Below are 12,279 nucleotides of genomic sequence, written 5' to 3'. Positions count from 1 at the left end.
GCCCAGACAGGGCTTTTTAGTTTCTGGTGGCTTCCCTGCCTCTCCATAAGCTTGTCTCTTTCAAGATTGACTGAATAACAGGAAGTCTGATTAGAAGTCTGAAATCCAATGGTTTAACTTGTCCTGTTGGCCATTTGGATCTTGGTGACTCAAATACAGAATGTCTCTCAAGATCTTTTTGGTGCTTTGGAAAATTCCCTGCAGATGCATTTGACAAATAATACTTCTAAATGAATTGACTGTTAGAGGCCTCAAAAAGACTGTTTTCTGAGGAAGCGTACACTGGGACAAAACTTGAGAATGAGACTGTAAACCCTAAATGCTTTTTTGCTACAGCTTACTGTTAATCTTCACTATTAGCCCGTGTCCCCTTTGCAGAATATACGTTGTTCATCAAGAGACTTTGTAATCCTAAATTCAAAGCGAGCCCTTTCCCTGCAGATTCATGCTGCTAATGTGGTATTATGAGTTGGAGGTAGGAACTGTAGGGCTAGGATGAAGATCTTTTTCAATCAAAGGTACTTGTAGTTATAGCAACACCACTTTCAGAGAAGGCACATGAATTAGAGTAAAAATTATTTTAATGACACTTTGCACATATGGGACCCTCACAGAGAAACTAATGGAGAGAAAAAATTTAGGGGGAGAATTCTTTTTTTTAATAAAAGTTGATCAATAAGAAGAGTCAAGACCTTACTTAGTAGTATGTTAAATATATTTGGCTTTTAGAAGGTATTATCAATCAACCTGAAAGTAAAATGCAACACTACCAAAACTTCCCATTGACCAGTGAGCATAAAACCTGACATTCAGAAAGGTGTTGTGTTTCTTTTCTCCCATGCAGTCAGTTACTACTGCAACTCTGAATTTGAAGTTAGTCAACTCATTGTGCTTTAATTACTGTATCAGTTGACACTACGGATAAGAAAAAACCTGGTAAAGTTTTTACAAGCTCTTTAGAGTTTTGTCCCAATGTATATGACATAAGTATTCTTTCTTTTGTGATGCTAGGTGCTAATTAGGTTTGAGAATTTTATCTAAAATTGTCATTGAATTTGGAAACCTATTTTTAATCAGGACTGTAGCATAATTGAGAGACAGGGAAAAGAAGTGCTAGCTCCACTCTTATCTAATTTCAGTGATTTCACATGCTCCTTTGGACTCTGTGGTTCTGTGTGAGAGTCTGAGTAGCATCTAAAATCTGTATTATAAAGATATAACAGGGTTGTTTGAAGTTCTCCTGGGCAGTGAGGAAATTCGGAATTCTCATTCTGAACTGCAGTGTTTTTTGAAAAGGACATTTGGAAGTCCCATGGAATGAAACACCTCTCCAGAGGTGGTGAATTAGCATTCTTTTCACAAAATTTCCCTTTTCCACTTTTTTCAGGTTAATGATAAAAGGTATCCTCAGGCCAAACTGCTTTTGGGACAGATGGGGGCATTACATCCCGCCAATCGGCTAGCAGCTTATATCACAGGCAGGCTGCGACCCACAGTACTTGATATCTCAACCCTCAGTACTGTGATCTCCAAGGTAGCATCCAATGCTAAAGCATCTGCTTCTGGGACACCATCAGTCCAGGTGCCCACAACATCAACTCCCAAAACTACATCTTCCACCAGCACTACTTCAACCCCCACTGTGACGACTCTGAAAACCCATGTCCCAGCACAGAGACAGATAGGTAGGTTGGAACTTATTACTGTGTTTTAAATTGCGTGAAGCTGAAGTAAAAAGTGAGCGTGCAGCATTGCTGTTGGTTTCTGTGCAACAGTGCATGCTGCCTTTGGCTGCAGTGCCTACCTCAACTGCCTCTGCAACAAATAACCTCTTTAAAGCAGAAAGTTTTATTTTAACTTCAGAATAAGATTACTGATGTTGACTGTTAGTTATTTTATTAATGCTACTAGAGCATATTTTCCAGAGACAAATAAGAGTGGATGGAGACACGCTGAATGTTAAGCTTGGATTTTTGTTTTGAGAATTTCCTTACTATGATTTTTAATTGCTGCTCATCAGACATCCATTTAACTTAAAATGAGTTAAGGATCACTCTAATCTGTGCCTCTTCGCTGTTAGTTTTTCTGATGATGTTGCACTTATGATTAGAATTCTTGTGACCACCAAAGATGCGTGAAGCAGCGGTGAAAGACAAGATGGTCCAAATCTGGATTAGCGAAACAACAGGTGTGCAGCCAATAACCACACTGGCCTGTAATCTCATTGGATTTCACAAGCTAAACAGGGTTGGATTTAGTCAGCACTTTGAGTTAAAAAAACCCAAAAATAACAGAAGCAGCATGTGGTGCTTGTATTTGAGTTGGTACTGAAATGGTTACCCCAGCATAGCAAGAGAGGAAATTGCCTTTAACTGTTACATTTTGCATGAGTTTAAAAAAAAAAAAAAAAAAAAGTATCTAGTGCCCATCCATATATTCCCACAAGTTAATTAAAGATCATAGAATACCAGATTGGGAGGGACCTCAAGGATCATCTGGTCCAACCTTTCTTGGCAAAAGCACGGTCTAGACAAGATGGCCCAGCGCCCTGTCCAGCTGAATCTTAAACATGTCCAATGTTGGGGAATCCACCACTACCCTGTGGAGATGATTCCAATGACTGATTGTTCTCATTGTGAAAAACTGTCCTCTTGTGTCCAGTCGGAATCTCCTCAGGAGTAACCTGTACCCATTACTCCTCATCTTTTCTATGTGACTCCTTATAAAAAGAGAGTCTCCCTCTTTGGTGGCTTCTTTGTAGCCACCCTTTAAATACTGGAATGTGGTGATGAGGTCTCCCTAAGCCTTCTTTTCTCAAGGCTGAACAAACCCGGTTCTCAGCCTTTCCTCATACACCAGGTTTCCCAGTCCTTTGATCATCTTTGTGGCCCTTCTCGGGACCCTCTGCAGCCTGCCCACATCTGTTTTGTATAGTGGGGACCAAAACTGAACACAGTATTCCAGGTGTGGCATCACAAGCACTGGGATAGTGACTTCTTTATCTCTGCTGGTGATGCCCTTGTCGATGCAACCCAGCATCCTGTTGGCTTTCTTTGCTGCAGCAGCCCACTGTTCGCTCATACTGAGCTTGTAAAGATCTGAAGAAGCTTTGCAAGAGAAAAGGATGTTACCTGTGTCCTGGCAAAACTTTAATTTCTGATTGATCGTTTTGTTTCTTCCTGCCTCAGTTTTCACTGCCATGTAAATGGGTGTGTTGTTTTTCTCGTCCTGTAATAAAACTTCTGGTCTTGTGTGTTTCTGCAATGTTAAAGAGCTGGCTGCATTTCATTGATGGGTGAAGTGATTGTTGCATATGTGATTGAAATGTTCTGGCATATTCTGAGATGTAAATGCTGTATGCATAACTACAATATTTAAGTTGGGCTTGCTCCATAATCTATGCTGTTGTATTCACCTGTAGGCATCTGGAGTGATGTAGATGCAGTATTCTGATCCCATGGAGAGCAAGGCAGGAGGGAAAGGATCTTCCCAATAGCGATTGCTTCCCATGGGTTAAATTTGTCCCATCCAGTCCTCAGCTGCACAAATGTCACCACAATGAAAAGGTGACATGGCAAACTCTTATCTCCCTCCTGCCCCTTTCCCCCATGGCTCTGTAAGATGTGGGTACAGTAGAAGGGGGGTGAAAACCAAGAAGCAGTGAAAAGAGGAAGATCACACAAGCTGTTACAGGAATAATTGGAGGTTTAGAAAATAGTTTGAGCCCATTATCATAGAATCATAGAATGGTTTGGGTTGGAAGGGACCTTAAAGCCCATCCAGTTCCAACCCCCCTGTCATCAGTAGGGACACCTTCCACTAGACCAGGTTGCTCAAAGCCTCATCCAGCCTGGCTGTGAACACTTCCAGGGAGGGGGCATCCACAACTTCCTTGGGCAACCTGTTCCAGTGTCTGACCTGGAACACGTCTCACAGTGAAGAACTTCTTCCTAATATCTAATCTAAACCTCCCCTCTTTCAGCTTAAACCCATTTCCCCTTGTTTTGTCATTAACTGCCCTTATAAAAAGTCCCTCCCGAGCTTTATTGTAGGCCCCTTCAGGTACTGGGAGGCCGCTATAAGATCTCCCCGGAGCCTTCTCTTTTCCAGGCTGAACAGCCCCAACTCTTTCAGCCTGTCCTCATAGGATTGGTGCTCGGATCATCCCGATGGCCCTATTTCACTATTATTTCACTTAAGTGTTTGTTTTCCTGTACTGTAATTAGAATTGTCTAGTCATAGTTTCACGATAAAGAACAACCCCCCAAGACCTGATTCTTTTGTGTGGTCAGGAAGAAATGCAACAAAAAGCTATGGAAGTGGAATAAAGCAGACATATTTCTAATACGTGAGGCATGTTCAGGAGTGCCATAAAGGTGTGAATTTAATTACAAGGTACAAAGAAAGGAGGAGGCTCATATTCATGGTGAAATTGCAATTGTAACACCTCATGAAAGGCAAAGAGGAAATCTATTACAATTTTGACCTGCAGGTTTTTATTTGCAGCTGCCCGACCCTCACCTGGTGGTGTGTTCACACAGTTTGTGATAAACAAGGATGGAGCTCTACAGCAGAAGGTTCCTGCAGCAAGCACACGCCAGCCTCTGTCAGGGCCACAGAAGTTCAGTATCAAGCCTACGCCGATAATGGTTGTCGCTCCCGTGGTTCCTTCAAAGCCATCTCCAGCTCAATGCACAGTCTCTCCTGGGGTCACTACAGCCACCACCACTTTTCCAGTTACTGTGGAAAGTACTGGTGTGGCAGCACCTACTGTGACCACTCCTAGCCAAACAAGAGCTAATGAACCTGCCTGCTCTCCTCCTGCAGTTACAGTCACAGCTGCTCCTGCAACACCTGGAATCAACACCTGTGCTGCTCCCTCATCCACCACTCCTGCTGCCACTTTGGATGTAACAAAAGCAACAGGGATTGCTGCACCAGTGACAACCACATCATTACCAAAAACTGTAGTAACAACACCAACTGTTACTTGTCCTGTTGTCACAACATCCACTTCTACAGTTGTACTGACAACAACTGCAACAGCTACATCTGTTGTGACCACACCGACCTCCTCTGCTGGCTCTGTTCCGATTATACTATCAGGTGTTAATTCAAGTCCTCTGAATCCAAAAAGAGGTAAGGCTTAGGTACTTTGGGCTATTATGGCAAATGCTTCCTTTTTTTTATTCTGCCTGCTTCATAGCTGGACTACAGTCTGTAACCGTAGAACTCAATTTAAATATAGATTTACTTGCCTCACCCTTCTTTCCAAAATAGGATAAGAAATGTAATCTCCTAAGTTGCTTGTTTTATTGCAGCCTGAGCCAGTAGAGGAGGAAAAAAAATGTATCTATCTGATCACTGACTGCTATGAAATGAGCTGGAAGTATCACAAAATTTCTTGGCCCACAGAAATGTATAGCACAGTTATCACTATGACTGCTAGAATTTCACAATTGGCACAGAGTCCAAGGGGTAGATACGGAATTACTGTCTTGTTGTTAACGTGGAAGTCTTCTGAGTTGTGGTTGGGAAATGACGATGGAACTGCATGAAAAAGACTGTTGTGGCCTGGTCGGTTCTATGTGCATTCTGCAAATAAAAAGAGAAAAAATGCTTTCAAACAAATTTTAAGAGATCCAGTTGTTTCCCAAATACTTGTTGTTGTTTTCATTAAGGATAATGCCTGATTTGTAGGATGTTCCCTTAAGCTGATTTTTATATAACTTTTAAAATGTTTCAGAAGATGCTTCTCCCCAAGCTGTAAACACGACTCCCCAGAAGATGTCTCCTGGAACAGAGAAACGCATAGGACCCCGATTGCTGCTGATTCCAGTGCATCAGACATCTCCTGCTTTGCGACCGCTCAACAACACACAGCTTGGTCAGAGGCAGAGGATGATCCTTCAGCCTCTCAGGACCCCTGGTAGTGTGAACCTGTTCAGACATCCGAATGGGCAGATAATTCAGCTTGTCCCCCTGCAGCAGTTTCGAACTGCAGGTGCCCAGCCCAGTGTGCAGCCGGTGATGTTCCGCAATCCAGGTACAAACGTCCAGGGTTTCTTTCTTGGCTGACCATTGTGTTACCCAGAAGTTAACGATGTAATAAATGTCTCTGTGATGCTCCTTTTCTCTGCTGGAGGTAATTGAACAGAGTCTAATTTGGTTTTGCATGAGTAGTTAGAGAACATAGTGTAATTATTCAGATATAATGCAACTTAAATACCAGGTGTCTAAAATACAGAAAATGCAGTTAATAGCTAAGTCACCAAAATTTGAGAGTTCTGTGCAGCAAGTAAAAGAGCCACACTGTGTGGGTGTGGCAATGGAGCCATGCCCTTTGTATTGTCAGAACTTAAAAGAAATTCTATTGATCTGGCAATTAAAAAATAATTCTTGTTGGAGATTCTCTTAAAAATGAACTGTTACCTGTGTCTCATTGGATGTGCTGCTCTGGTTTTGTTTGGTTTGCAGGTTTGTTAGTGCTTTTACAGCAGATACTCAGATCAAATACTACACTACAGTACAAAATTGCTGGGTTTTTTCCTCCTTAGAGCATGAGAAGAAAAACAAGTTTGATTTTCAGCTGTTTCTCTAGTGCATAGTTGAAGACAGGGTTGGAACAGTTAGAAATTGCAGGTATCTGACAGAAAATAGGTGGGATGCTTATTGAGCATACTGTTGTACATATTCATAAATAAAATGTTCATAAGCAAAATATACATGAAATGCGTGTTTACTTTCCAGTAGGATTTTTCATCTGTTCTCCCTTTATAAAGAAGCATCTTGAGGAGAGGAAGGCAGAGTGGTGTTGAAAGGAGAGAGGCAAGAGCAAGTACAGTAGAAGACAAAACTGTGGGGAGGAGAGAAAATAATTTGGTGCCTTAGTTGAGGTTTGAGCCTGAAGTGTGGTAAAGAATCAGTCAAAAAGTTAATTGAATTCCTTTCTTGTTTGGGGCTTTTGCTGTACAAGAGAAACTAGTTGCCAGTAGTGGTATTTTTCTTCCTTGTTTTATGGAATTCTGAAATGCCGCAGAAGAGTTCATTAAGGTGAAAAAGATTGTGGTATAATTGTCTAATCTTGTCATAGTTTTTCTCCGTGGAAGTGTTTTTCTGAGAGGAGGGGAATTTTTTTTTTTTTTTTTTTTTTTTTTTTTGAGAAAATACCCATTTTTCTGTTTTCCAATAAATGGGGAAGTAAAATGTAGAGGACTTCAAATGTGTAGTGCCTTTCTTGATTTAAAAACTTAATGCTAGAACTTACCATTAAATCTGTTAGTTTTAGAGTAGCTGCCCCATGTATTTTATTGGGGTGTTCCATATGAAAATTCAGCAGTTTATATGTCTTTATGCAGCACCAGTTCTTTCACTGAGAGCTTGTGGTCAAATACCTGATTACATTGTAATACTTGAGAATGCTGGCTACTTCTAGTGCAGCTGCTAAAAGAAAAAAATTGCTTTGAGGAAGTATTAGTTGATGTTTTGTTTTCCTTACAGGATCTATTGTAGGAATCCGGTTGCCTGCACCTTCTAAGCCTCCTGAGTCACCTGCGTCTCCCACTTCCTCTTTGTTTTCCACTTCTCCTGCACCAAATTCAGCTGTACAAACTGCAGCACCCAAGTTATCCCCTACGTCTAACCTAACCACTCAACCATCTTCTCTTCTTCCTTCAGTAACAAGTATTGTGTCACAGGCAGGCACTCTGACTCTAAGGATTTCTCCTCCTGCTGCTAGCAGTGTCACAAATCAAACAGCCTCCGAGTCTAAAATAACCTGCAGCTCAGGTGGTCTGCCAGCTACCACTGCTAATCTCATACCTTTACAGTCTGGTAGTTTTGCTTTACTTCAGCTCCCAGGACAGAAAACTGTCCCAAACTCCATTCTTCACCATTTTGCATCTCTTCAGATGAAGAAGGATTACAGGAAAATATGCAAGAAGGAGGACTCTGGTGCTGCTCCGCAGAAGGAGAATGGGAAGGCGTCGTGCTCAGATGACACTGTAGTTACAGAGTCCGAGGTCACAGTGCCAGATGGGAAACAAGAAGAAAATGAGTTGTCGATTAACCAGTCAGATAATGTTGAAGAGTCAGCATCTGGCACAATCACACCTGATAGAAATTCCAGCACATTAGAGATAGTGGAGAAAGACTCAAAGGTGCTAGAGAGTTCTTGTGATGATAGCTGCTCTTCTCAGCATGATGTTTCTGCAGATGTCATATCATCTGACCATTCGTACATCAGTGAGAAGCCAAATGATGAAGAAGAAAAAGGGGCCTCTGAGGAGAAAGAGGATTCTCTCAGTTCTGAAACTGTAGTGGAAGCTGTTTCGGCTAACTCTGAAATGGTTTGTGGGCCACCAGATCAGTCTCTAGTTGCTCATCTGGGTAACGCACATCCACAGAGTCTGGAGAATCAGGAGGATGCACAGTTGAAGAACCATGGGAAGGAACAAATACATGCTGAACAGAAAGATTCAACAGTAAAAGAGCAGGAAGGAGATGCAAAGACACAGATGAAGGAAGACAAGAAGGCAAGTTCTGGGCAGTCACAGAGTCAACAAGAGCAAGTTACACAGCTGGAGGAGAAGAAGGAACAGAGAGGGACTGAACTGTCTCAGAACAAAGATGAATGCCAGGGTGATGCTGTGCAGCCACACACGGAGAGGAAGGAGTACAAGTGCTCTACAGAAGCAGAAAGCATAAGGGAGAAAAAACCAAGTAAGTCTGAAATGAGTTCTTCGAAAGAGCAGGATACTGCTTCAGGAGAAGAGCGTGCTGTCAGCACCGAGGAAGGCAAAGCAAACGTAACTAGGCTGGAAGGCAGCGATGACAAAGAACAAGATGCTTTTGATTCTCAGGAAGAAATCAAAACAGGTCATGATATTGTAACACATGTCAACAGTTCTTGGAGCAAAATATCTAGCATTGTACCTACTTTAGAAGATAAAGGTGAGACAGATAAGAAAGCTGATACAGGTGATAAAAGTGACGTCCTGACACCAGAACAGGGGACACAGGAAGCCAGTCATCATAAAAAGGATTGCACATCCGCTGTTGAGGTAACTGCTGATGATATGGAAGAGGAAGAAGAGGATGATGATGATGAGGATGAAGAGGATGAAAAAACTGATGATTCTGCTGATGAGATGCTGGATGGTGCTTCTGACTTCCCAAGTGAAGAGGAAGTAGATGTTGAAAAAGTGGTAAGTATTTAACTATTTATGAAGGGCTTTTTTTATTTTTTTTTCTTTTTTTTCTTTTTTAAATTGACCCAACTAATATGTCCCAGCCCATGGATTTGAAAGACACAGTATGATGTTTGTGTTCTGGACACAGTTTCTTTAGAAAGTCTAGATTGGGGTTCCAGGTGGAAATGTCTTTTATTTCTTAGTTGCATACTTTTTTATAGGTGGCATTGTAATGGCCTTTTAGAAATTGTCCATTTTTCAGATAACAGTAGTTATATTGAGCAAGTTGTGGTAGAACCATTGCATGCTGTCTTCCTCCAGTGTTTACTCAAGCAACTTGGTTACTTGTAAGATGATCCTAAAATGTAGTAGCCAATTTAGTATTTCTGTTATTTTACGTTGTTTCCTTCTACTTAACTTTTGTAGCCCTGTTAACATTTATTTCTGGAAAGAATGTTTGAATCTCTCCTTAAATTCCTCTTGAAATTTGGTAATACATATAAGTAGCATGTGTGAGCTGTCATTCCATATTCGATAGAAAACAAATTGCTCCGGAAGTCACAGAATAAGGGTAACACAGTGTGGTTAGTGTAGTTAAGATATGTTTACATTTTAACACTCATAGAATTTCCATTAAATTTCACCTGAAAATTAAAAGAAAACAATCCCATGTGTAAACTCCTTGATGTACTTTTTATATATCAGTATGTGACTTAAAAGACAATGCTTTGTTCCTTAAAATTTCTGAAGCTGTGGTTTTGTGAGTCAGTCAAATGGACATAAGAAATAAGGTAGCTGTTTCTTGGGATGAGATAAAAGTGGAAAGAGAAAGGTTAAACCAGAGAAGAATTGAAGAACAAACAAATTAACAATAGGAGAGATTATGTTAGTGTCTTCAGGAATTTAGTATATAGTTCTTTTAACCCTTTTGTGTTGATGTAGTCCTTTTGCAGTTGAAAATTTCTTCTAACCATATCCACTAACTCAATTAAGTCAGCAACTCTGACTTTTAAAGAATCTAACTTCCAGAAAAATGGACTAATTGGTTCCTATTCCAGCTTGCTATTCTCAGGCAAGATGATAGCATCTCAGCTGCATGAAGGTGAGGAGACTGAAAGCAGATGTGATTTTTGGAAGTTCTTTCAAGCTGAAAACTGAGCTGTTGCTGTCTTGTCTTGAGTTGGACGGTGACAGTTTGATAATTCCTGTATCCTTCAGTAACTTCAGCAGAGTTATCATCAAGTTTTGAAAAACACGGTTAATTCTGCCTGATGCCCAATAAACTTGCCAGACAAAACAGTCTTAGGAATCTGTTGGTTAAGCCAACAGGTAAATATAATGTCTAGGTCACACTGGAGCCTGTTTTCAGGGCTGATGTTTTTAAGAGGTATTTTCTTTTGTTCTGCAAAAGGATGATGAAACAAAAAAATACTTATCAGAGTTTGTAAAAAATGTTTGTTTTGGAAGAAACTCACTATGCAGATTTTGACTAATATGGTTTGGTAAGCCATATAGGAGTATGTCTTCATAAGTTCACACAAAAATGAGTAAGCTAGCTTTGGTTCTAGAGCAGTAAAGCTGAGGAATGAGATCTCTGAGGACTGTAACAACCTGCCTGCAAGTTAAGTTAGCATGTCAGTGCCTAATGGAGAATTCAGTTTTAAATCTAAATATTTAAGTCTCTTGTTATTTTTCACTGGGATGTATTCTTGTATCAGTGTTGTTTGTCAGACTGGATGAAGTCAGCTATATAAACAGACTACTAGAGGATGTTTATCTGTTTCATTAAGCTAGTGGAAACATAGAAGCAAAGTGTATGCACATGTCCATTAGTACTTTTTTTAGTGGAAATCCTAATGTCAGCTCTTTCACCGCTAGTTTGGAATAAGGACTGGTATTAGTTACTCAGGAAATAGCCATTAAAAACCCCAGAAAACTCCTGAGAGTCAGGATGATTGCTACTTACCTGTAGTATCTATTACTGTTTCTTTTTTAGTACATTTCCCCACACTGGTTCTCATTGCAGTAATGACTTCATTGTTCTTAATTTTGCATATCTGTGATCTTCAGATGACCTTCTTACCTTGTGCTAACTTCATATACTTAACTTAAGAGACTCTTGTAGGTTACTTCTTTACTCAACAAAAAGAAAGAAGCATCCTGAGATGGTATCTTTGCCCTTTTGCATTTCCTACCCTGAATTGTGTCAAGAGAAGCTTAGGAGCATTGATTGGTCTTCTTGGGTTTGGTGATATGAATAAAACCTTCTGAGACTATTTATATTAGCAAACTAACCAATATCAGGACCTGTTGTCTGAACAAATTCAAGTGTGATGGTCTGGGACATGATGTTAAACTCTTCATCTCCAAGGCATGGTGATTGCACACAGAATTCCTGTTGACAATGACTTCTTGGCCTAGGCTAAGTCACAGACTCAGTCTGTGAGTTGTTTGCAGGAGTGCTTGTTGGCTTAAGCCAAAACCATGCCAGGGATTGTTCTAGTGTTTTAGTGCTACAGGTAGAGTCCCATGGTCCCATTTAACTTACTAGTCTAAACATAGCTTCTGTGTCTGGCAAGTTATTTTATTATAAATGTTGTTAAAATGTGTTTTTCAATAGTTCTTTTTCTGAGCTGAACATTAAAATAATAAGGAACCATTATGAATTAGTAGAACATTGTAAGTTTAATAAAGCAAGTGACATATTTTGTGGACAGTTTTAAGTTCTACAGTCTCTTGCATGTTCTGAGCTTTTGATGCAGAGCAGGTATGAAATCTGCAGACATTGTAGCATAGAAGGCAGATCCAGAAATGAGGCATTTGCTTGGGTAATGTCTAATGACATCCATTGTCATCTACCACCCTTCTTCTCAGCACCGGCGCTGAGGACCCTCTACCATCAGGCAGTTTGCTTTTCACGAACCAGCAATAGGAGTGTAGGCTGCCAGGGACAGACAGATAAAAGTGAGAAGAGAGTGCTTAGAAACAGGTGTTGAACAGTGCGGGTTGGCAGTACTTACATAGGAATAGCTGCTCGTACAGCAGAACTGAGTTCTGATGATCTTAAGCTGAACACGAGCAGACAATG

The 12,279-nt window shown here is 40.6% G+C and overlaps 1 protein-coding gene across 1 annotated transcript in view; it reads left to right on the top strand.

Annotated features, from left to right (window-relative positions):
- MGA (MAX dimerization protein MGA) overlaps window positions 1–9,206 on the top strand; it is a gene marked incomplete at both ends in the record, with an annotated part of 15,609 nt that extends 6,403 nt beyond the window's left edge. The window contains 4 exons of the mRNA XM_010167639.1: window positions 1,388–1,685; window positions 4,507–5,139; window positions 5,747–6,046; window positions 7,501–9,206. Coding sequence (XP_010165941.1) covers window positions 1,388–1,685; window positions 4,507–5,139; window positions 5,747–6,046; window positions 7,501–9,206 — 2,937 coding nt within the window. The remainder of the gene's footprint in view (window positions 1–1,387; window positions 1,686–4,506; window positions 5,140–5,746; window positions 6,047–7,500) is intronic.
- Between the last annotated feature and the right edge of the window lie 3,073 nt (window positions 9,207–12,279).

Source organism: Antrostomus carolinensis, unplaced genomic scaffold, assembly GCF_000700745.2.
Source record: "Antrostomus carolinensis isolate BGI_N321 unplaced genomic scaffold, ASM70074v2 scaffold16285, whole genome shotgun sequence".
In the NCBI taxonomy this organism is placed as follows: domain Eukaryota; kingdom Metazoa; phylum Chordata; class Aves; order Caprimulgiformes; family Caprimulgidae; genus Antrostomus; species Antrostomus carolinensis.
Note: the sequence above shows the minus strand (reverse complement) of the source record. Positions and strands in the feature narration are given on the sequence as shown.